The sequence below is a fragment of the Doryrhamphus excisus genome, linkage group LG13, assembly GCF_037039965.1.
Source record: "Doryrhamphus excisus strain RoL-2023G ecotype Guam linkage group LG13, RoL_Dexc_Guam_v1.1, whole genome shotgun sequence".
Taxonomy (NCBI): Eukaryota; Metazoa; Chordata; class Actinopteri; order Syngnathiformes; family Syngnathidae; genus Doryrhamphus; species Doryrhamphus excisus.
The window spans coordinates 12,634,210-12,660,490 of record NC_136369.1 but is presented as its reverse complement, the minus strand read 5'-3'; the positions used below and the strand labels follow the sequence as shown (position 1 = coordinate 12,660,490).

General features: G+C 41.0%; 2 protein-coding genes across 3 annotated transcripts in view; both read left to right on the top strand.

The window, feature by feature from the left end:
- Positions 1 to 23,424, top strand: part of hipk3b (homeodomain interacting protein kinase 3b) — a 33,171-nt gene extending 9,747 nt beyond the window's left edge. Inside the window, exons 3-16 of the mRNA XM_058088641.2 lie at positions 5,946 to 6,069; positions 11,635 to 11,757; positions 11,880 to 11,966; positions 12,315 to 12,499; positions 12,584 to 12,743; positions 13,866 to 13,989; positions 14,389 to 14,510; positions 14,619 to 14,743; positions 15,028 to 15,195; positions 15,704 to 16,036; positions 16,111 to 16,257; positions 16,343 to 16,581; positions 17,631 to 17,770; positions 18,015 to 23,424. Coding sequence (XP_057944624.2) covers positions 5,946 to 6,069; positions 11,635 to 11,757; positions 11,880 to 11,966; positions 12,315 to 12,499; positions 12,584 to 12,743; positions 13,866 to 13,989; positions 14,389 to 14,510; positions 14,619 to 14,743; positions 15,028 to 15,195; positions 15,704 to 16,036; positions 16,111 to 16,257; positions 16,343 to 16,581; positions 17,631 to 17,770; positions 18,015 to 18,485 — 2,548 coding nt within the window. The 3' untranslated portion in view covers positions 18,486 to 23,424. The remainder of the gene's footprint in view (positions 1 to 5,945; positions 6,070 to 11,634; positions 11,758 to 11,879; positions 11,967 to 12,314; positions 12,500 to 12,583; positions 12,744 to 13,865; positions 13,990 to 14,388; positions 14,511 to 14,618; positions 14,744 to 15,027; positions 15,196 to 15,703; positions 16,037 to 16,110; positions 16,258 to 16,342; positions 16,582 to 17,630; positions 17,771 to 18,014) is intronic.
- A 2,164-nt stretch (positions 23,425 to 25,588) lies between these two features.
- kiaa1549lb (KIAA1549-like b) overlaps positions 25,589 to 26,281 on the top strand; it is a 45,552-nt gene continuing 44,859 nt past the window's right edge. The window contains exon 1 of one of the 2 annotated variants that reach the window (XM_058089428.2): positions 25,589 to 26,081. In XM_058089428.2, coding sequence (XP_057945411.2) covers positions 25,835 to 26,081 — 247 coding nt within the window. In that variant the 5' untranslated portion in view covers positions 25,589 to 25,834. The remainder of the gene's footprint in view (positions 26,082 to 26,281) is intronic. The other variant, XM_058089427.2, reaches the window with a different exon arrangement.

Genomic DNA, 26,281 nt, shown 5'->3' with positions numbered 1-26,281 from the left:
TGATTTGCTTTTGGTGTGTTTGTTTGTGTTTGACACAGTTGGCACAACATGAATGGGTACAGGGAGTACCAAAAACAGAATAATTATATGAATTAATAGCAGAGTACACATTACCGCTGAACCTTGTTAAGGTTACTTCTCGGGAATTAGAAAAACACCAGAGGAAATTAGTGTTGCCCAAATATTCCTCCCTAAACAGATGCAGCACATAAATAATACATAAGCATATGCAGTAGAATGTCAGTTAAAACTGAAAGATTACTGACAAGTAAAGCATGTTTATTTCATGAGGTAGTGCATTATGTGCATTATGTTTTCAAGATTACAGGGCTACAAACCACAACACTGTTTGCTGTAATTAATCAGTCATTAATCTACACTGGAAGACCACATATAACAATAATTCTGCCTTTATAATATCATATTGTAGTGTGATTGCCATTATGCAGGGGCTTGTGTCTTTTTTGTGTGAAATTCATAGTGATCAACTGAAATTTTATTCATGAGGAAGAAAAGGAAATTAAGATATGGAAAATGTTGCTGATACACCAGATAAGAAAATAGATCCTACAAACACAGATTGGTTCTATGTTTTGCATATTTGTTGTATAGCCAGAAAACCCAAATTTTGAAAACTGGTTTCAGTGGCCCATAAAGAACAGTAGTTGGACCCTTAGGACAAAAAATGTTACAACCCCCACCCTTTCTGAAGGCCAGTGAAAATTCTCACAGACACACTAACAGTTGGGAGAACATCTTCCCAGAAGATAGGAAACTGACCAACTTCCTGTAGTCCAACGTCCATTGGTGGTGTCCATAAAGTAAGAATTGACTTACCACTCAACCACTCTTTGTAAAACCCTGTTTGAAAAGTGCTTGTCAACAACAGTTTTTTACTGTCTGTTCATTTCTCACACGTATCAAGCCTTTATGTGTGTATATGAGGTTTCAGGAAGTTGGTGAAACTAGAATAGATTGTACACTGCAAGGGCAGGAAGTGAATAGAGCAGCTGCATGTCATCTGTCATCCTAGAGCTTTGGTGACCACCACTCGTCAATCTGCTGCTCTTATTTTTGTATGCTTCTGCATCAGTATAAAGTTGGCTACAATTAAGAGAGAATATTTTGAGACACAATGTTAAACCTTTACCAAACTTTGTAAAAAAAACAAAAACATGACAACCCCCACCCCATCCCAAAAATACCTACTGAAAAAAAATGGTGTTAAAGGGGACCCATTATGCATATTTTTCGTCCCTTTCAATAGAGCAGCTACACACAAAGCTTTCTAGTTCTTCCAGAATCGGCACCTACTCAGTTGTATTTATTTGGATTTGGTGGTTCCCGCGAAAATGGTTTGTTTTAATGTATTTCACCCGTGGCCCCCCTCCAGGCACGGCCACACTAGCAAGTACTTAAAAGAAGTTGCGTTATGGGCAGCTAGCTGCGAACGGCATAGGAGTTGATAATAACTGCCAATTTATGTTTTTAAAATGTCGGCTTTAAACATATAGCCATATGTGTTGGATCCCAAATCCGATCCGGAAGTAGAGACTGAAAGTTTAACTAAAGAGGTTACTTCAAGATGTCTCTCAATGGTAAGTAGCTTTGTCATTTTAGCGTTGGGTTTTTTACAGCATCGGTAACCGAATGTGGCCACTAATGGTGGGAAAGCGCTATTAGCAACCCCGCTGCCTGTATGCAAGCGCTTTTGCTCCATGACTTACACAAAATAAAGACAATTAGGACACTGATATATTGTTACTTACTGCTTGTTCAGTTCACACGACCAAGTAACCAAGGAACTCCAACCATTGGGCCTGATGGTGGCGTTTTTAGGAATTGTAAACAAATGTGGCTTTTCTAGCAAGTTAAAAGAGCAGCAGAGCTTTGGGTAGGGCAGAGGAAGCAGAGCTCCTCCAGTGATATTTGTGATGTTCTTCATGTGAGGTCCCAGTGGACAGTTGACCGGACGTTTTGATAGAAATGAGTAGAAAGACTGGTAATGGACCATGTCATGCTCGCTCACTTAACAGTACATTTATGTACGTAATAAAAACATGTCAAGAAAAAAAACTAAAATAATAGTCGGCCATCAGCGAGATGGAACCAGGGCGGTGGCGAAAACTCACCCTGGCTTGCGAGGCTTGCTGAGGGACAGGGAGAACAAGGACGTGCCAGCTGCCATGCCAATGACAGTGCAAAGTGGGTCCTTGTGTGAAATGGCAACATTCATTTGTTATGCAGGTTTTGAAGCAAAATGTAAAAAAAAAAAAATCATCAATTAGAAATGAGGTAGAATGTTCGTGCATACTATGTAAATTGGTGTTGGAATCGAAACACAAAGTGCCTCTTTTGTAGAAGCCTCGAGCAGAGTATACTTTGAGGGAGCAGCAAGTTTAAGCATGAGCATAAAGGATTACTTAAAATAGCTTATGGGATGCTGGCCAATGTCCTTCTATAGATGATGAAGAGCCGGAAGGAAATGAAAGAACCTCTTGACATGCTAATACGTTTTCCCTTTGCTCACCTGTTTGTAATTTCAATATACAATGTTAAATATTTTTAAATATTAATGTCACCCAGAGCCAGTGGACTGACTCTGTGCGAGACTCAGCACTATTCTTTGAAACATCGTTAGTTAGCACAAGAGTAACCTACTTCACCTTCCACTTAAGCATGATGTAAAAAAAAATTCACCAAAGTGCATCGATAGGAAAAAATAGTGAAATATTGACTGCAACACGTCTTACAGATACTTTGCCCTATTTCTGATTTAGAATTGGTGTCACTTTTGTTATTGTCACAATTTGAGGAAAAAAATGAGTACTAACGCACTCCAATGTTCACATTGTGTTTCAGTGCAGAGGTCAGCTAATTTGTAGATAGTCTTTCATGATTTAATATGAGTTTCGGAGTTTGGTCAAATACATGATTTGGATGCAGCAAAAGGGGTTTGTTGCACTTCATGATGCACAATGACGTGTCATACGTACTTTGGAAATCAAAGCATCTGAAACATGATTTTCACAGTTCGAAGAAAATATTTGACACTGTTTCCACTGTTTAACATGCTTGCATTATATTTTTATTTGGTTAGAGCTGGAATTCGCCCAAGATCTGTTACGGGTCCCAAGCGTGGGCACCGTAAGGCAGATGATTTACCTGCGTAAAATCATGCGTGGCATTCTCTTACAAATTGTGTCTCTTTATTTAACACACACACACAAACTCGGATACAAAATACACATCTTCAAATCACTCCAGTTATTAGCATTCCCATTCTCAATTACTTATAATTTCACATTTCCAGGTAATTTAATTTCCTTGTGATTAATCACGTGTTTTGGCACATATCGCCATTAATTACATTTGTTTATTATAACAACCCTTTTAACGTATTTTACAATATGCTTACGTAGTGACATATGTGTCATCAAAATGGTCACATTTGTGCTAAAATATCTTTATATCCCAAAGATTACTGGAGCAACTGTCAAAAATATGATAATGTATCCTGGTAACCTGGCGAATCTGGTACTGGTGGGACATGACGTTGCACATAGCATATGGTATACAAGACCCGGTTCATTTCAGGTCAATCGGCCCATTATCTTTACATTCAAAAGCCAAGGACTCTAGAGAGGAAAAAAACACATCTGAACTAGGACAAAAACCTTTCTTTAACTTTGGCTCCATGTCAGCACATTAAGAGGTTTACATTGGGCACACACTCCCAAAGCTCTGTATCCTTAATCCAAGGCCTAGGCAGATCAGAGTGCAAATGCTGCCTGTGTTCCACTTAATAATGCAGAATGACTTGTGTATGTGTGGAATTACACTTCATGGAAGAGCCGTGCAGTAAGTTCTTTCATCTGTCGTGGGATCACCATGTTGCCACACTCTCTTGGTGGGAGCCTATGTTGACCTATGTGTATCCCAAAATAGTTTGATAAGAAAAGGCTGTGTGAAGGCCCCATGAAAGAAAAACAAAACAACAATAGGCTCTCCCACATGTGTTGCCACCCTTATTTGCTGCCATTATACAACCTTACATGTTGGTCCTCCCTGATAGGACAGAGTAGGGAGGATGAAGACACTATTTATGGGGTGTGAGATAACGGCCTAACTTAAAGTTCTGTAAATGGAAACAAGAATAGTTGTGCGACATTCATGACTGACGCAGTTTATGGGGCTGTCAAGACTTCAGCCTGCCAGTTGGCTTGTTAGCTGTAGTGCATCACAGCAAAACTGCATCTACGGTACACGTGTTGTACATCATATGATATTACACACGGACAGAGCTTGTTTTCATTTATTTCATAGTGCTTACACAGGTACTTAACTGGTTATGAAAGCTGAAACCACCTGGGTTTTTCCTGAGCATTGTGAAGATTGTTTTGTATAGGGCATCTTCACTTGTTAGGGAGTAACATGAACCAGCTGTCAGACAAAATCCATCAATATGAATTAGTTCTTAGTACTTTATCCATGAACCTACTTTGGTGTCTTTTCCCAATTTGAATCATTAGATATCACAAGATACTAAAGGAGTTATGAGGTAATCATGAAAGATTATTTTCAATAACTGCTGAGTCTTCATTGAATGTATTTAAGATGTGTGTAAATCAGTTTCTATCATTTTAAAGCAATTCATCTATTATATGATTATGGTTCAAATCAAGGTCATACAATTTGTACAATATTCTATAGTTAACCGCACATCCATTCTTTTATATCTTAAAGCGTACATTATATAAAACAGGATCAGATGCGTGCAATGGAGACACAATCTAATTTTTTAGTTCTCATAACCTCAAGCTATAGATCATGCCACCTTTATGTGTTAAATAGATTCCATCATATTTATGTAGCGCATTACATGAGTGACTTTTGCACGTGGCGTGGAAGTCGTGAGCTTTATGCTTCCCAGCATTCTGCAGTCCCACAGTTCGTACGTCACATGTTCAGGATGGAAAATGGATCCGGTTTCACAGGAAGCTAATGAGGCTTGGGTTGCAACAACCCCCTTTCCCTGCCAAGTATTTCTGACTGGATGTATACCATCAGGGGGACCACATAACCCACCCAGTGCAATCGCAACCACAGCTAAATCCTCCCCTCAGGCCGGCAAGATTTAAATTGTTGGCATGTCTACTGGTTTAATTTTTACTGCCATGTTGTGTACTGGCCTAGCTTTGGTATGCATTTGTTTTGACCATGTTATCAAAGCTGTCCAAAGAGAAAACGGGTTTAGGATAGTTGCCTGTTACTTTAAAAAATCCTGTAATGTGAATATGTATTATTTGGTATTTAGATTTACACCACTAACTTGACAAATTAAAAATGTCAAAGAAATCTTTCACAAATGACCAAACATACATAACATAAGCATGCCAGTCTGAAATCTATAACCACTGGATTGGATTGTCCCATGTTGGCATATGTATGGGTTGACCTATGTAATTAATTAGAGAAGTTTGTGTATTGTAAGCACAAACAACAACAGCCCTGTGGTATAACAGTTTTCATTGTTTACATAAAAACCACAACTGTGTTTTCAAAAACATCTACTTCGAGGCCTGTGTTTTTAACATCTAAAACATTAAGATCATGCAGAGGACATGCAGTGAGGAAGTCTGCATTGCATTTAATAAAAGAACAAAACTACTAATAGAGATTTTCTGTCAGAGATGGGGAGATATAAAAGCCTGTCAAAAGCCCTCATCCCTTACCTGGCTGACCTCTTAACCCACTGGCTCGGCCTGCTCATGAGTGACTACTGTGGCACACATCATGATCCATGCCATTTCCCACTCATCCAAACCATTCTGACAGCCAGCACGTACAATTTCATGATATTCCTCACTGTGAATGTTTATTTTACATATCTTTCTATGATTTGAATAATCAATATTTTTTGTGTTATTGTGTTTATTATACAGGGCTCCAGAGATTATTTTGGGTTTGCCATTTTGTGAAGCCATAGACATGTGGTCCCTGGGCTGTGTGATAGCTGAGCTTTTTCTGGGCTGGCCTCTTTACCCCGGGGCCTTGGAATATGATCAGGTAAGCGAACATCTCAATTTTGGGTTTTGGAATTTGTAAAAATGATGTCCCATTTCAGTCCATAATTTTAAATGGGACATATTGTACACATTTTTTGGCCCTTTGTATTGATAACCAGCACACAAAGCTTTATGGTTTTTTTCGGAATCTGCACGGACAAGCACTTTTGCTCCATAACTTAAACAAAATAAATACAGTTAGGACGCTGATGAACCGTTACGTACTTTTCCACACAACCAAGTAATGTTGGAAAAGCGTCGGACCTTAGCAAGTTTGTCAGCTAGTCCAGCTGCATATTGGTCCATATTCACAAAACAGTCCAGTGTGAAATGCCATTGAAATGCCTCTGTGATGTCACAAAGGGGCAGTTTTACCACACCTTTTCAAAACCGAGTGTTTTTAACCATCCCAAACTTCTGTCAGGGCTCACTTCCAAATACGCAAACCTCATTATCTAAAACTTAGGTTAATACTACATTATAACTACATTTATTGGTCAGAAAAGTTGAAAAAGCACAATAGGTCCCCTTTAAATGTTAGGTGGCCATGACCTCAATTTAAACTTGAGAAAGTACAACTAAAAATAGTTGAGCCCTCCCATCTTTCCCTCAACCCAATGTTACACTGTCCATGTGTCGGCCTGTGAAGCATCAGATCCTCCATTTCATTTGCCAGTTTTATTTTCCACTTCTTTTTCTCTGTCTTGAGGTTTTGGCTTTTCCACTGTCGATGCAATTTTCCCAATGTGTCAGTGTACAATGATTCTGAGTTTCCATCTAATGTAGTTTTTTTGTATTGTTTAAATTGTTTGATGGTTACTGTTGATGGCTGCAGTATATGTCAACAATTTCACAGATTAGTGCCTAAGCATAAGTGAAAAGTAGCATAAGCGTACAGTTGTTGTCTAAATCTTGCCAAAGGGCAACTGTAAAGAAGCAGGAAGACAACCTAACAAATGTTAAAAAGGCTGACTGGAATGTTAATCTTTGGAGATGTAAAAAGATGTTCACTGCAAAAACTATTATGTCAATATCTTCAAGTACGCTCCATGCGGGGGAACATTTTTTAGATTTTGCCAAACATACTTGGCTAGTACCATCAGCAAGTCTAAGCAGAAAATGGATTTTCTCCTCACAGTGGACCCCTGACAGTGTCTTCCTAGGACCAGACTGATCAGGGCTTATGCTGAGCGGCTTTCTCCTATCTGCTCAAAGCTTGCCAGCAAAGCTTCTGTGTGCCATGCTGCACCCTACCTGACAACTCAAGACCCCCATAGTGCACACTGCACTAACACTTAAAGTCTTATATGACCATGCTTAATTTTTCACCCTTCTCAGGTCAGGGTAAGGTGAGCTCACTCAACACCTCTAAAACAGATTTGACCTCAGTCCCAAGTACCACACAGCTATGTCAAAATTTAAATGTAATGTGGCAGCAGCCAGGCAGCATGTAATACAGCTGCTTTAGGGATATTTGGGCAGAGCATTCTTGCTTCAGTAAGAGACACCTTGGAGTCTGAAGTCTCAGATGGGCACATGGGCTTGAATAGAATAAAGTTGCCAAAAATAGGAGGTGTGCGATTGACTGAAAAATGAAGTAAGATGATAGGTGAGAGACAACCTGTGAAAAATAGAAAAGTGAGTTTATCAGATGTAATTGGAAACCAGGGTTAAATGAGCCACGGAAAGTTAGGTGTGAAAGAAGGGGATGCATATTATATGCAACCCAGGTCTCATGCAGTTAATTTATAAAAGCTGGAGTGGTTTATACAATAAGACTGAGCACAAATAAAAGCACGTGCACACAAGTCCTTATGAGCAGCTCGGGATACCGCTCACGTGTGGATATGCCTTAGCTACCTCCTTTTACAATTCTGAGTCACGTTTTATATACATAACAAATAATTGAAATGAAAAGTCATGGCACGCTTGCACATGGCACAGCGATGTGTCATATAATGCATTCATACATGTGTGATACAGATAGCAGGGGAGAATTGTACATGCACGACCATGTAGAAACAGAACTGAACTGACTAAAATATAGAAAGCCACAGCCAGGCAGCTGCCTGCTGGTGTGAGGTGTCAACATCCCCTTGCCACTTGCCACAGGAGGGATCTGGCTGGAGCCGAGCTCCCTTTTCTACTTATCTTTCTGCACAAGGTCTGGTTCCATCCTACACAGCATATTGTATTTATAACTCAGACTCCTCCTACTCCTCTTTTTTCTCTTACCTTCTTTCATCCTGTGTTTCACCGACTTCTGGTTCACTTTTAATTTCAGTCAGTTCACTTGAAGGACCAGTAATTGTTGTTCTTCTTGAGACTACAAACTAGTTGAGACTGTATTAGCAGCACATCTGCTAAATAGTAGAATCCACAATCAATTACATACAAAGGACATACAGCAGTGTGATTTTGTTGTTGTTGTTGTTGCATGTGTCACAATTAAATCTTTCACATCATTAAAGAAATTGAAATAGTGGTCAATGACAACACAACATGAACACAAAATGCAGTTTTGTAATTAATCATTTTATTATTTATAGAGGAAAAAAAATCCAAACCTGCATGGCTCTGTATGAAAAGGCGATTGAAAGAAAGTAGTAGAGATCTATCAGTCTGGAAAAGGTTGTAAAGCCATTTCTAAAGCTTTGTGTCACGCCAGCAAACCACAGTGAGAGCCATTATTCACAAATGGCGAAAACATGGAACAGTGGTGAACCTTCCCAAGAGTGGTTTGCCAAAATGACCTCAAAAGTGCAGTGACGACTCATCTAAGAGGTCACAAAGGACAGCACAACATTAGAGACAACTGCAGGCCCCACTTGCCTCAGTTAATGACACTGGACAAAACGCAGAGCTGCTCAAGACCAAAACCACCCCTGAACAAAAAGAACATTATAGCTTGTCTCATTTTTTTGCCGGAAAACATCTTGATGATCCCCAAGATCTTTGGGAAAATACTGGCCTGACAAGGCAAAACTGAACGTTTTGGAATAAGTGTCCCTTTACATCTGGAGTAAAAATAACGGCGCATTCAAGAAAATCATCAGTAAAATATGGTGGTGGTAGTGTGATGGTCTGGGTGGCTTCATGGTGGAAAACCTTCCAATGTAGCTAAATGACAACAATTCTGCAAACATGAGTGGGTCAAAATTCCTCCACAGTTCTCTAAGAGACTCACTGAAAGTTATCACGAACTCTTGATTGCAGTTGTTGCTGCTAAGGGTGGCTCAACCAGTTGTTAGGTGTAGGGGGCAGTCACTGTCTCCATCCTCCCCCTCACTTTGAAGCCCAGACGAGACGCCGAATGAAGGCAAAAATAGAGCATGTCTTCGTCCACTCCAAGGCTTGGTCTTTCTGCTGAAGAGAGTCAGCATTGTATGGGTGCATTATGAGTGTCACCATAGCATGAGAGGCAGGGGAGTATACATTGTTTTACGTGTACTTTATTGTACATTGATGACTTGCAAATTCTTTAAGAATTCCTGTCAACCAAGAAAACAGATGGCATTACATTTTACCATGTAATAACATGAAAAAATCCAGTCAAGGCTTTACTTTGCATAGATAACATGGACATAAGTTACAGCCACACAGAAACGCATTGCCTGTTTACACTCACCAGAATTTCAAGCTATGACTAAGGATAAACTCTGACCAGAGACCCAACAACACATTCAATGCTTCCAACATAAACATTCTCATGGCCTATAATAAATGCATTTAAACAGGTCATATTGCAAGCACACTAGAAGTGTTTATTTTTCACACAGTCCAGAGTTATTTTCCATCCAGCCATATTCTATGCCGCTTATCCTCACTAGGGTCGCAGAGGTATGCTGGAGCGTAGCCCAGCTGACTTGAAGTGAGAAGCAGGGTACACCCTGGACTGGTCGCCAGCCAATTGCAGCCAGTGTTATTTTATTATGATTATATGGTCGTGGTTAGTGATTGCTATATATTTCAGGTCTATATTGCCTGTGAGCATATTTATATTACATTGTATTTTACATTCATCAGACATGGTGGAAATATCTGTGACAACAGGAAATGTAGTCAACCTTTTCCTGCACTTTTTTTTGCCGGAGAAGGACACAGACCGAAAAACTAAATGCAGAACTGAGGGGAGCAAAATATATGTCAGTTGTGACATGGAGTTATCCTTGAAGATGAGGCTATTGCTGAGAAAAAGTTTTCCTATTGTTGATTGTGTGGCGGTGGTTTGGGTATCTCCAAAGCGATGTGGAGCAACTCAAGCCGATGTGCAAGGTATGACGGCATTCTGTGCCCTCAAAAACGGGTAACAAAAACGGGCAACACAGCAATCTGTAATCATTCTAAGTACCACCGAAGTGATTATACAACAGTCTGAAAATGCCAACCAGGTCTGCACTGCCTGCTGCTGCTGCCAGCACACGTAGCAGCAGTTCAGCCACTAGTAGCGGCGCGGCCACTGGATCAAAGAAGCGATCCATAATCAAACTAATCTTTAGTTTATTTAGTTTTTAGTACTGATCTTGATGATTAAGCTCACAGGTTAAAAACGATATACAAAATCTTGATGATAATCGAGATGGGAGGATTTGGGAAAAATACAAATACATTGTGATCGTTTTTTGCTGTATCTCCCAGCTGTAATACAGAGTAAAAAAATATATATAGCTCATTGCCACCTTTGCAAGTAAGGCCGATTTAATGTGGAGCTGTTTTCTATATGTGCCTATAGGCAACACGTGGGGAGGGGGCTGATACTGCTGGCTCAGAACTGCACTTGGCAATGTCTTAATACATTAAGATATTGGCATGCTGGTATTGGATGCTATTCAACATTGACATTGTGTCCTTGTTCCACTTTCTCAAAAGTTCATCTCATTGCCTTGTTGTTCTGCCATGGAAAATTGTAACAAGACTTTTCCCTCTTATGCTGTTGTCATTTTGAGAAACCACTTCCACTCTGCTGCTGTTTTTCAATTTTTGAGGCATAATCCCCCAGAGCTGAGCTTGTTGCAATGTTACATTTAATTTCAGGCATACTGGCGTACACAAGCAGAGTGACATAACAGGATTTTGTCATACGAAGGGTTATACTGGTGTTGCATTGACTTGACGTGTGGCACATCTTATGTGGCTTTGTGCTGAATCTCTAATGCCTGTTGTCCTTAACACTTGGGTGTGATTGACGTCAGCTGGGCTCCTCACTGGCCTCCTCTCTTAAACCTGTGTGTGACTCCTCTGAAGAGCCATCATTACAGAGCAAGGCATCTGGCATTGGGCGCAGCGGGACCTTGTTATCACAGTTAACATGCAAAGACCCTGACACCTGTCAGGCATCAACGCGGGGATATTTGGGTTTAACAGTTTTCTCTCCAAGTACAGTTTTCAAGGTCTGTGGCATTGTGGCTGCTATGTGGACATTCCACACACTGTTTATGACTGTCTGGGACTTTACGCAATGATATCACTGCTATTGACCTTTTACAATGATTACAAGCACATTGTCTATGTTTGGTTATAATATCTAACTATATTATCTTTCTGATTTTGGTCTCGCTCCATCTAGATCCGCTACATTTCTCAGACACAAGGTTTGCCCGGAGAGCAATTATTGAATGCAGGGACCAAGACAACACGTTTCTTTTGCAGAGAGTCTGACTCACCTCACCATGCATCTTGGAGACTAAAGGTGAGGCACTTCAACACGCCTTATACATGTTTTTAGTCATACAATAGAACGACTCGACTCTTAAACAAAGCCACCAAATGTATGGAAGTTCTTACTAAACCTAAGCTCTGATGTCTTCACAGTCTACAGATGAGCATGAGGCCGAGACGGGGATGAAATCAAAGGAAGCGAGGAAGTACATCTTCAGCTGTTTGGATGACATAGTGCATGTATATACCACTCTTCTCACTTCTAATCTGAATTTCAAGGAAATTCATCAGCAGATGTTTAGAATATGTGGAAGTGGAGAGAATAACTGAATACTGTAATGTGAAAGTCCCCTCAGTTGAATATGAAATGAAAAAGAAACATTAGATTTCAGTCATCCTTTACTGAGAAGACAGGAAACTCCCACACAACCACTGATGTTAGGCCAGGTCTGTTCTTTCCTTGACCAGTTGTTTATTCGCTGGAAATATGTACAGTATGGCATTACAATAATATTAACATTGAATAACATAGCAAAGTTGTGTTTAAAAGAAAAAAAAGGTGGTTGATTTTAAATATTTGTGTTCCAGGTGAACTTGGTGATGAATCTGGAAGGTAGCGATTTGCTCGTAGAGAAGGCAGACCGCCGGGAGTTTGTAGGCCTGCTAAAGAAAATGTTGCTGATCGATGCAGATGAGAGGATTGCCCCCGCTGAAGCTCTCAGTCACCCATTTGTGACAATGCAGCACCTGCTTGACTTCCCTCACAGCAACCAGTGAGTCCAACCACACTTTAGCAGAGATGGCGTCATTTTACACTTATGGCGTAATTTTGACCTTCTTCACCTCTTCGCCTGTAGTGTCAAGTCATGTTTCCACATCATGGACATTTGCTCCACCCGTCCCAACACGTATGAGATAGCCAATCGAGGCAAGGGGCCCTTTGTCAGACCTGGGGCTGCAAGTACTGCAGCCACAGTCAACCATCCCTTCAGCAAAATGACTGTTGTCCACCCTCAAGTAAGCCATCCAGAAAGTGTTTACTCATTTCCTTTTATTGTACTCCATAGATGAAACTGTAGGGATACAGTAAACACACGTCACAATTTTAGTCACATTTTGTATGTATGTAAATGTACTCAAGACTCATTGTTAATGCAGACTGGCCCACGTGTATGGAATCATCATACTCAGCATGCAATTCTTACTCCTGAATAGGCTTGTATACTTCACTGCTCTCTAATTTGTTGCATTTTGCTGGTTTCAGTTTCGAGTTCAGTGTGTACAGTCCAGATAAATATAGATATTATCAGTTCCTGAATAGCATTTCAAATCAGCAGAAAATAATTGCAAACCACTGGTGTAAAGTAAGAGACCTATTCAAAGTGCGGTAGTGAATGTTATATTAAACGTTCTGGGTAAACTTTTTTTTTAAAAAAACGTGGCCTTATTGCCTTCATAAATGTAGACTTGCCTATCTGTGTTGTCGCTCTGCTGTCATGGCAACATAATCACGTCATGTTGCTGAGGTCATGGCAACAGTGCAAATCTGCGTTGTTGCCGAGGAGAAATCAAGAGCTGACCGTTTTGCTGTCAGTGTAGCTTTATGATGCAAAACGCCTCTAAATAGTGTTGCCAGCCTCCAAATCAATATCATTAAACATGAAAATAGGGGTCATGAAATGTTAACACAATGCAAGGCTGACATTTGCATTTTAAATACTACAGTTGTTTAGCCTCTATATTAAACCTAATAAAAGCATATTGTGTCACATGTCCTGTGCTATTGGGTAGTTGTGTTTAAACTGTATATTTAGAATTTGTCAGGAAAACCATTTTAACCTTCTGACATTGTGGTTAAAATCATGTGCATGAAGCCTGGAACACAGGCAGAAGTTGTTGCAGAACAATGTAGGCCCAGTTCTCAATATTCAATAAATGTCATTATAGACAGCGTGAGTAGCAAAGCAGAAGCAGAGGCACATGCTTGACATGCACGCGCCTCTGCAATGTTTAGTCTTTGTATTGTTTTGCATTTAACAAGTAACACTTTTAATCTTGTATGTACTACTTATTACACAAGCAAGATTTTGCAGTAGGTGCTGTTTTTGAATGTTCTGTTGTTGTTGTTTTGTTCTTCAGGCATTAGCACCATCTGCACCCTCTGTGATGCACCCTGGGATACCATTGCAAGCAGGAAGTGGACAGTTCGGCGGCAATGATTCATTTCAGCAGGCACTCATCTTATGTCCCCCAACCATTCAAGGTAGGATGCGTACATTTTACACTTATTTACACCAATTTGTGCTTTACTGGTCATACACTGATAATACAGCTCTCACATTTCAGTTTTTCAGTTTATCTTCTCAAGGTACACTGTTATAAAAATGAAACTTGGATATGCTTTAGAGTAGTCAGTGCACAGCTTGCATAGCAGTTATCATCCACTGAAAATGACAACACACAGCCGTTATTGTCTAAATAGCTGGTTACACAAGTGAGTAACAAGACAATTGTGTTGAGGTGATAGTCAAGCATGGTGGTGTTAGGGACAGGGCCTGGGACTGCATGGGGGCTGCTGGAGGGGAATTGCGGTTTATTGAGGAAACATGAAATGGGTCAGTAAATGTCATTAGTTTAAGTAGTCTTTACTTTATCTTTGCAGGGATACCCACAAACACTGTGAAACCGGCTGGCTACTCTGTTCGAATGGAGGCATCTGTGCCTCTGGTCACTCAAGCGCCCCCAATCCAGCCCATCCAAATCAGACCAGGAGTTATCACACAGGTACCACAGTTGCATGTCTAGCAGCTATGACGAGCGCCACCAAAAGGCTGGGAACTTAGTCTCTAATGAGGTAGAAATTATTTTTTCACCTTCCCTGTACTTAAACAGGCCTGGTCGAACCGAGCACAGCAGATTTTGGTGCCCACATGGCAGCAGGTGACATCAGTGCCCCCACCCGCAACTACTTTGGCATCTGATGCAGTGGTGGGGCCGCCAAGAGTGGGAGACTGGGGGTAAGCAAAATCTTGAGATATGCTAGCTATACATGCAAATGATAGCCCACTTTTTGCATCAGTTTAAGTTAGGTTATTTCAAAGTATATAATTACCGTGAGTCGCCCTTGTGTGGGATTACTCGTGATGCAACACACACAGGCACACACACACAACACACACAAAGCTGTCTCCCTTGAATATTAATGATTGGTGAGTCATACGTTTGTCCTTTGGGACTGAGACCATTTTGTCAGTAACGGTGCTAAAGGCTTTTGCCTCTAATGTTCTGTTTCTTGATGCAGGAAAGTGCGTCCCCATGGTAACCATTACAGCTCCATGATTGCCCACCCTCAACCATTCTTAACCAACCAAATTACTATGCCCGCCCACCAGCCTATAAACATCGGCATTGCACATGTGGTGTGGCCACAACCAGCTGCCAACAAAAGAGCAAAGCCTTCTACAAACAGGTACGTATGGTTTAGTCCAGTGTGCCTTATGAAAGTGTAATGTTGGTCTCCTGTGGGTGGTGCGTGATTACCTGCGGCGCAGCAGCTTGAGAAAATATAAAGAAAAAAATATTTAAACCTGTTAAGGTAACTTCAGTTACATCAAATGCAAAATTATTTAATTTGTAGTTCCTATGGTGAGAGAGTAAAAGTCACAAAACATACTGTACAAAATCTGTTTCCGCATTATGCTCTCTGGAAAAGCTTACAATATGATAATGGTTTAATTAATGTTGAACATGCACACAATCACAGTGAGCATATCAAATAACACAATTCATATTTATGCATACAATGCATATTAACTTAAATACATATTCACCAATTAACTGTGCTGAACAAGGATCACCGTAAATACATTTTTGAGGTAAGCTATTGCATTAGCCCTCATTAGATGTGCCCAAACAAGAATTGCGTTACTGTGCACTATTATTTCATGGCATGATGTGACATGTTTGATGTTTCATAGGGGCAGCAACTTTTCCCAAAACACAAACATCCAAAATCTACCATGCCAGTCCCCAAAGATGGCTGATACAGCAAAGAATGTGGAAGAAGCAGAGGAGGAGGAAGCTAGATGCCCAGAAGAGGAGCATGCTGTTGTACAGGAGCAAGAAACGGAGCAGGCAGAGGAGGATGATGATGACAACTGCTGCAAAGTAGAGGCAGACTGCGAGGAGCATTCAGTTTCGCAAGAGCAGCGGCACGCCATGGTGATCTCAGAGCTAACAAGCCCGTCTGTCAGCGTCATCAGCATCAGTAGTGATGAAGAAGAGGGTGCACAAAGGCATTCGATGGGAGAGTGAGTACAAACCACAAGGTTCCCTCAACAAAGGGCTGCAGCTCATTTTAAATTTTTTCTTTGTATACCCGCAGATGTAAAGGAAGCGCAGATTGTGAGGCCTGTCAGAGCACAGTTAGTATGGAGAGAGTCTGTTCTCTCAGCAGCCCTGACAGCACGCTGAGCACCAGCTCTTCAGCCTCAGTGCAGTCCAGCACGTCACCATGCAAACATCCAAACAGGTATGAGGAACACAATCACAACCGACCTATTTTGTCTTTCTTGTCAGTGAGGTTTTTCACCCACTCATTCGCTTCTCCTGCACAGTATGTCTGACGACGAACAGGAGAGCGACACAGTGGATATCTCGCCCGCCTCCAATGGCAATAACAACAGTCCCTTCCCAGAGCGTCGTTACATCGCAAACAGCAATCAGAACTGCAAGCCTCATGTTGCATGTGTTGCCCTGGAAACCGAGCCCAGCAAGCCGATCGTGCGTACAGCTGCCGTACCGCCAATGAGGCTGCAGAACAGCACTGGCATCAGTGAAACACCTGGCAACACAGGTAATGCCGATCACATGTAGTGTGTTAATCGGTCATGCTTTAACATTCCAGATTGTGATGAAATTATTGTTTTTCATCAATTATATGACGACTTTGCGCATATGTTGGTGGTGATGCCCACACAGAAGACCAGCAATCGCTAGGTCATGTGAGCTCAAAAGTCTAGTCACCACTGCTGCTGTCTACTCCACAGGTCACATGGCCTGGGATTACGCCGTCTTAGTCGGCCGCAGAGGTTCTCCCAGGTGATTATGGGTGACCTGACTGATTTATCTATTCTCATCTCTGGAATGGATACTTTATTTTCTGACAAAAGTTACTACTCTGATTTCAACCATACTCTGATAGACTTTCTATCTGTGTGGGTGTGAGCTTCATAAAGCTACATATGGCATGTGAGATTTGCCTTGAATGAAATATTCAATACATGGATGATCAGAAAACATGTTCTGGCTGTCATCAACACATAAATGTCTGAATATTCAATTCAGGGGTTGCACATGCCATGAGTAGGTCTTGTAACAGCTGTGGCCAGTCGGACATCAATGTCTCTTTGCTGAATGTTCCTTAAGACCACCTCATTTTATATTCCAAAGTTGGGGTTAGGAGAGGTTGCTCTTTAATTCTTTCACAGAATATCATACCGTCCTATCACCTTTCATGTCAAAGGCATCACCTCAAACCAGCAACTGCAGCCCCACAGAAAAGGGCACAGCTTGCTATTTCAGGGCTACCAGCTATATTTATAGCTGATGATCTGGCCTCACTATAAGCTCGATGAGAGCTTAGTTACCAGCTCTTCTCTGATCCCCCAAACATGTCTATTTATAATCATTCTAGATCATATTCAGAGGACAGATGCTGCCGCGTTTTAAAGATTTGGAACTGAGCAAACTTCTAAAATAGACAACAACTGATAAAGCCTCCTGCCACAATTGTTGTTTCATGTCATCTACATTTAGCATTGAGGTGCTCTTGCATTTGAGCCCTTGGTCGAAATTAGACTGAGAAATGAATGTGCTCCTCATCTTCTGTCTTTGTTTCAACAGTCTTGGAGTCTTCATTCCAGTCCAAAGGGCGAGGTGCTTCTGGGCGTCATCATCATCACACTACTCCTCTCCTAAACCGTTCGCAGAAGATCACACCTTCATTCCAGCCCCAGCAACAGCAGCCCATAGGCTTTGGGCAGGTGAGAACTTGCAGCCACATGCTTTACACAACCACACATGCCAGAAAACATAATGTTGGCTCCTTTGGAGATTTCCCAGGATAAGCGTAAGTTGAGCAAAACAAATTTGTTGCAGACAGAAATATATTTTTTGTTGATGTCTCCTGGTGTGCACATTCCCTTTTATAGCTTCACTTTCTGTTTTACCGTGAACAGCACCCTCTAGTGGCACAACCTCATACAAAAGTATCCTCCTCTTCTCCAGGTCCAACATTTCACTTCCTGCCACCAGGAATGGAACGGCAACTTTGCCCACCGCAGACCGCAGGCCTTCATCCCCCCTACCATTCACGGGCCCGCGTTCACCCTATCCCACAGCAGTCCAAACCACTCTGCAGGCCCCCTCCCCCATCTTGGGGGACACCCGCACTCCCAACCCACCTTGTTGTCCTATCCCCCGTCTGGTCCTCTGGTCACGGCGGCCCCTGTGGCCCATCTCTTGGCCTCCCCAGGCGCCTCACGTCCTGTCCTTCAGCCCACCTACAGTATCTCCCACCCGGCGGGCATCGTGCATCAGGTCACAGTGGGCATCAACCCCCGGCTTTTGCCCTCCCCCACTTTACATCCACAAAGCCAATTCAAACCCCTTTTCCCCCCACATTCCTACATTGCCTCGCCTGCCTACGCCGGTTTCCCACTCAGCCCTACCAAAATAAACCAATATCCCTACATCTGAGCATGGGTGCCCAGGTACTCCTCTCACTACCCGAGGGCTAAGTGTGTGGGGCGAATTCTGTCTTAAATCACAAACAACATGGTTTTTTAATTTTGAAAAACCATGGCACAACCACAGAGAATGCAAGCTATTTTTTGAATCATGTCAACTTGGGTGTAATTGAACTTCAAGCTTTAAAAAAAAAAACAGAAAGAGAGAAAGAGTTTCAGAGATGGGGATGATTTGGGCAAAAAATCTGAAGGAAATAATGTATGAATGATTGAATGAATGAGTAGTTAAACTCACACTTAATGTGTTTTGCACATTTGATATACCTTTGCATTGGATCTTCTACGAATACTCCTCAAAACAGGTAAATAATTGGGGCGGTGTTGAATAGTTTGACGTTGCACCCCTGATCCCAGCTATTTTTCTATATTGCCTTCTTACATGTGCAAGACACATCCACATTTGTAAAGCCATCCCAGTCTCTAACTCTAGATTGCCAGATGCACATGTTGTCTACGGTGTATGTTGTATCGCGTTTGGCGTATTTGTACTTTTTCAGTGTCTTTCGGTGTCCGCAATGTCAAAAGTCAATTATGCGATTTTAAATAGGGTCGTTCCTCACGCTGCATGTAGTCTTGCATGAGCAAAAGTGTAAACTGAACGATGCGTAGACGTTGCTCTTTTTGTTTGTGTCACAAGACTCGCTGCATTGTATAACTGTCCCCAGCCATAGTGCCTTACATATTGTTCATGTTACTACTTATATATGACTATATACATGACTATTAATGTACCGGACTGCAGCACTTGAAATTCCAATCGCTCAATGCATCCTATGTGTGAGTGTGTGTGCATATGTGTGTGAGTAAATAGTTATATATATATATATACACACTCACGTGTGTGTGTGTATATATATGATTATATATATATATGCACATGTGTATATGTCCATGCATAGCCTGCATGGATGTGATGTATCGCAGATAGCCGTGCTTATGATTTGGAGTCGGTGTATATTTACTTGTGTAGTGAGTTACTATTCCTTTTCATGCAAGAAAAACAGCATGTTTTGCTGTTGCGAATGGTTGCTGTTTTCATTAAGGAGAGCTTTTGTTCTTCCCCCTTTTCTGAATGAACCTGTGTATAATGTGCAAGTATTGCTTCAACTTTGATAATCACTTTCTGTTTAGTGAAACACTTATTATTACTCACAGTATTTGTACTGTATGACGAAACTGCAATACAATCTAAATAGTCGCCTTTTCCTCCCCACCCGTCTTCATATACTCATTTCTCACTTTGTTGATTCGATGTTTTAGACGTGTGTGGGCATGGCTTTGGCTAGGTAAAGATAAAAATCCAAATTCATTCACGGTATGGCGTGTTTTCTAAACCTGAGCAAACCATGCAGTATTCGATATACACACATATATGGACGTATATTGTAGAGCTAGAGTATCTAGTACCAATGCTTGATAAGGTATGAGTCAATTGTGTGCAATGCTCTCATTTATGCATGTGTGACAAAGCTAACTTTTTCCCTTTACATTTGTTAACGGCTAAAGGCTTTTCTATGTCAACTGCTTATTTTAAACATTCCGTCAGGGAGGCTATATATATATATATATATATATATATATATATATATATATATACATACACACATATACGGTAGTCTTTGTGTGTGTATGCATATGTATATTATATATGTATATCTATTGTATATGTATATATACATGCAGTGGGAGGGAGCAGATGGCGATATACAATATACATATATAGATACACACACACATATATATATATATATATGTATGTATGTAGATCTGTTACCTGTGTGTTTATCTGTTTCATTTCTTTGTTATTTGCGTGAATATTTTTGTCTTTAATTTCATATGAAGTTGCTTGGCAGCACCAAAGACTGTAATTCATTTTCCTGAGCAAGGTAGCTACTCTTGTTTGCGTAAACCTCACTTAATACCATTGTCGTAGAATGGGGTTGGATCAAAACAAACAAATGTATTTAAACAAAAAAAAAAAAGAAAAAAAGCGGCAGAGGTTTTGTCTAGCTTATTGGGCAATTAATAAGTCGTATCATTTCTTTCTTGAATGTATCATAGATAAGCTGCTAAACGATGATTGCCACTTCAATAGCTGTGAAATTAGGTGGTTTCTTTTGAGTTTGAACCTTTTTTTGTGTAGGTCCCTAATTATCTAAAATAGAAGTGGTTTTGATTTTATTTGTGTGTTCCTATTTGGAGTGTCATTGTAACTACTGTATTGCTGATAATGAACACTAGTTGCAATTGTTGTTTCTCGGGGTGTGCGTGTGCGTGTGTGTATGTTTTGCATCAGTATTTTATCCTTTTCGGGCTCATCACTGCATACATGATTTATTGATGTATAACTTAATTTTTGTATGTTTTCATATTGACGTTTTTGTACACATATAGAAAAAACTGTAGCTTGCAGGATCAATTTAACCAGTGCAGGAGATGGGAAAAAAGTGCATGTTAAAATGATCACTCACCACAAAGGAAGGCTGATAGGAAAATATGTGGCCGAAAGGAATGATTACACTCCCTAAAAACAACTAATTTGAACTACTATTTATTATTATTATTATTGGAATGTTTTTATCTGTTCAATGTTATAAGCGGTAAGAGGAATTTTGCCTTGCGTTCTGACCGTTTGCCCCCCTCCCCCCGCTTTTCTTTGATGATGTTTTCATTGCAAAGCGGCTGATGTCGCGTGGTCCTTACTGAAACTGAAGCAGTGTGAGCAGCACTGTGTATGTGCCTTGAGATTCAGAACAGTCCAGATGGTCATTGCTCAATGCTTTAAGGAGGAAGAACGCTTGACAATTATAGTTTGTATGTACACGATATGGACATAAGTATTGGGACACACTGCGTTGTTAAAATGGATCAAACTGTGGTGTTAATTTCACATTTCAGCTTTTAACAGCTTCCACTCATCTGGTGAGACCTTCAACCAATCCATTTGTGAGCTCAGAGGTCACTAATCTTGGACCTCACCCTGAGAGAATAACCTCTTACACAGAAATATACAGCATTCGTAGAAGGCGGCATGTATGCAGCTTCACGTTTTATACAGAACCCACAATCGTGTGCGCTTTCACACAGCAATACAGCATTTTACATCAGATCATTAGGTGCATGTCGATATCAGTGCCGGTGTCTGATGCGATGTATGCGGGAGGATTGAATGTTTGTTGTCAGTGAAACATTAACATCTTCCTGCTTTTGCTTCGGCGCTGATCGTATTAGTGATGGGAACTCTTTCTTTTGGCTCGGTTCCCTGAATCGGGCCAGCACAGTAAGCAAAGTCTTAACATGTGACTCTTGACCCACCCTGTTGTTATTGCAGAATAGCGTGTTTTTGTGTTCTCCTGTTAGTCTTGCGGGATCTGTATAAAAGTGGCAGCTCAAGAGCAATCCAAGAAAAAAAGATGGCTAAAATCGGACTTACCAACAGAGCTACCATTCAAGTTGTTTTTGGGGGTTCTTGGACACCCAAGCAAAAACTATGGGTCTTGTCTCGAACTTGGAAGCATAGAATTGTCCAACTGCAATTGATCAGTGATCCCATGACTTTTGTCCATATATATGATTTAAAGCGTCCGACCGACCAGAAAATTAGGAAATCCAAGATAGGTCTTTATCATGTTCTCCTCTGATCAGCTCAGTAGAAACATTAGAAGATCACGCAGAGTGGTGTTGTTTTTACAAATAATACACTTTAATAATAATTCTCATATGATCACACATGTTTGGATCGTCACTCTGGCTTGAAACAGCAGATGCAATACTTTTGAACATTTTTGCCATCATTGCACCACACAAGTGTTCTTAGATCATGTGTACTTTACATGAGCTTGCATGTGCGTCGCTTGGAGCACATTTGATAACACTGGCTTCATCAACTTCTCTGCTTCATCAACTGCTCCTGCATGTTGGGTTTGTCTTCTTTATACATTAAGGAGATTATTATTATTGTGGTTTCTCGCTCAAGAGGCAAGGGCGCGATACGTTTCAACACTGATATGGTTGTATGCTTTTTAAAAAATATACATATATATTATAATCAAGTATCATTTTGGACAAGAAAGCTTTGGACAACAAGAACACGAACTTGGCAGATGATAAGTGCTTGAAATGATTTGAAATAATCTGCATGGGAAAATGTAATGTGTGTTGTAGTTCCTCCCAAAGTATTCACCAGCAATGCGACGCAAGAGGAGATCAAAGCTTCAAGTTTTAATTCTGCACATCACCAATTCCTTGCTTTATGGACAACCACCTTTCTTTTGGAAGTTTTGTGTAACATTTAACAGATAAAAAGTGTTTGTAAACAAAACATTATAATAATAATTTTGATATCCGGAGAAACGAGAATCCTCTGCTGCGGTTTTATTCTTTTAGAGCTGTTAATTCAGGGTCTGTATTAGTCTCAATGTGCTACTGTGTTACCGTTTGATTTCCATTTAGCTTGTGTTATCTCTTGCTGCAACTTATGGAATGATCTGTCTAGATGGCTCATCAAATACACTTGATTATGAAATCTGAGCTATTACTGTTTAAAAACCTGTAGTTTTTTTGTGGCTTTGTTGGGTCCCCCCCCCCCATTTATTTTAATTAGCCTTTTTTTGTTTGTTTTTGTGCTACACTAGTTTGCCATGTAGCAATTGCACTGTGCAATATTTACAGTATGAGGACTGGGAAACTAACTATGGATGTGATGTCTATTTACAGTTTGCGATAGTGTTTCCTCTCTAGTTCTCAGTGATTTAGGTGTGACCAAGCCTTCTCTACTTTGTCACATAAGCGGGTTTTCCAGGTGACTCTTTTGGTGAGTGTCAAAGTAAGACTTTATGGTGTATTATTGTTAAGATTCACTTTGAATTAAAAAAATCTATTGATGCAAAGCGTTATGTCTGTCGGTGTCATCTTTTATGTTGGTTTGACTACATTTTATTATTATATTAAAAAATATATAAGTCTTTTGATCTACAGCATTTTTGGAAAATAGTAGGGGTCTCCTTTTTCACTTCCGATACAATACGACATTGCAACCTTGAATATCGGCCGATACTGATATTGATCAGTGTTTCAAAACACAATGAGATATGAGCAGATACTACCTAGAATTACCATAGCAGTCGAATTGACCGCAAGCTTTTTACAGCTTGTTCCAGATTTTTACAGTTGCCTTTATTAGTCCCACCAGGGGAAATTCCAGGTTTAAAAGCACTCAAGAGAAACTGCAAAATCAAGGTAATACAAATCAATGTATTACAAAGTGATATAAAAGGTAATTAATACAAATCAAACTATTTACAGCTGTTGTACGGTGTCACTATGTTTTGCTACATTTTCCCTGCACTGCTGTTTTTTATGCTCTGTCAAACTCCCCCCTTGTTATAATAATAACAGATTAGGTTTTATAGCACTTCGCAATGAAGTGAAGCCATTATTCATTCATTCCTCAGTCACACACTGGCAGTGAGTGGTAATGTACATCTGTAGGCACAGGTGCCCTGGGGTAGTCTGACGGAAAAGTGGTTGCCAATTTGTGCCCACCATCTCTCCGACCACCACCAAAACTTTCATTCACATTCATACACCAGTGTGGGCAGCACAGGAGGCAAGATGGGTGAAGTGTCTTGCCGAGGGACACAACGACGAAGGAGCGAAGATCAAACTGCCAACCTTCTGAGCCAAGTTATAGCTTCACTCTAAACCGGAGAGACAAAAATGATGAATAGCAAGAAAATGTTATGAGGAGGAAGAAGGTTCAGTGAGTAATGTGTTTGGAAGAAGCTTCTTGTAGCTCTGAGAGTGATTCAGAAATAAGTTCAGAGACCCCCCCCCTGCCAAAAAAAAAATAGCAACTGGAAACATCGAGTTCCACACTTGCTGCACCTTGTTGTAGACACCACCTTGTATACACTTTCGATGGCTTTGACGTGGAATCATCGCTGCATGATCCTCGATGGCCAACCCTTATCCAAATCACAAGAGCACTCGGCCTGCCATTGGATGAAGAGGCTGTCCCACAACCTTCAGCACAGCGGCATGAAACAGCAAAAGATGGCCCAGTGTGGACAGTCAGGCGTCTGTTACAATGCCTTTACAGAAACTGCAGGACCCACAGTAGATGTGCTGTTCAAGAAATGCTCCAATGGGATGATGTCATGGAGAAACGTCGTAATGCCACTCAAAAATGAACTTTGCTCTAGACACATGACAGCAAAAGCCAGACGAATGATGGTGCAAGAGCCCAACAATTTATTCTTAGATCTTTTTAATGATAATTCACGTTGTATACAAGTATTGCCCATAGCAGTCATTTGACTGCTTTCATAGTCCAGAAATTGGTCTCCTTTAACTTCTCCCAAAGCTTGTATGATGTTGGCAGTTGGAACAGATTAATTTGCTATTTTTTTTCTATGGAAAAAATGTGTTTATAGTAGCACATGTCAAAGCTGATGTTGGCCTTTTCCCTTTGATTTGCTGTTACAGATTGGAAAAACATAACACGCAGACATGTCAATCATTTATTTACAAATAAACAGATATATACAGTTGCATAGAGATTTACATCCCTGCTTATGATAGATAAACACTCAATTCTATCTGCGATTACTATGGACAAAATGTGATTAATCACGATTAAATATTTTAATCGATTGTCAGCCCTAATTTTTAGTATAATTCTATAACTACTTTTGTGGTAATAATGATAATTAAAATATAATTGCTAATTGCTGTGCTACATAATATCTTATTGAATACAATCTAATACTGTAAGTCACAGGCACATGAACCATACTGTTTCTCTTGTCGGTCTGTGCTGCCACCTTGTGGTGACGACAGGTATGGCATTATCGTCCACTGCTGTAGTTGCATGTAAGGTATTGATGCGCATTCAAATGCTGTTAATGGTAGATATGTTATTGACAAATGAAGCTGCGTGCAGTTCGCCCAGCAGATTTTTAACTTTTCTTCGTCTTCCTTACACATATGAAGGTGTTCATGCATCTGTAGGACACCGGAAGTTGCAACCACAATCCAAACCTTTGCAGCCCTGCGCAAATGATGATGATGATGATGATGGTGAGGATGGGTGGACCAAGCAGAGCAGATCCATAGAGCTCGTTTCCTCCGCTGGCTTCAACGCAGCATCAACAAAGCCCCTTGCACCCTGCACCCCCCCACCCTTCCTCCCTCTCTCCCCGCCTGCAGCCCTGGACGCACGACCGGATCACAAGCCCACGGTAGCCTGATCCCAATGCATTATTTACGCACCAAACTTCAGCAACTCATCCACCGGATATGGCTGCCGGTCTGAGGAGGTGGAAGAGGAGGTGTGAGACAGGGCAAGCCGGGACAGCGGACCCGAATGCGGCCACTTGGTGCTCGTTGCACCCGGGCAGGGATGCAGGAGGAGGAGGAGGAGGAGAGGGGAAGCGTGCAAGAAGAAGGAGCAGGTGGCGGAGCAGAGCGTTGGGCATGCCTGCAAAGTGTGTGCTGTCTGCGGGGATCTTTTTACTCCTGCTCCGGTGCTCTTTGGCCGCAGAGGGTAAGTCAGACAGAAAATGAATACATCCCGATGGATGCATCATCATCACCATGCGTCTCAGCTTTATCTTCCTCCACTATGTGTGCATTACACATTGCATTGTTGTGTAATGTGCACACTATTTGCTGCAGGCTGCACGACTCACTGGATGATGCTCACCTGAATGGAACACACAATGGGGGTCAATTCATTAGGCACAC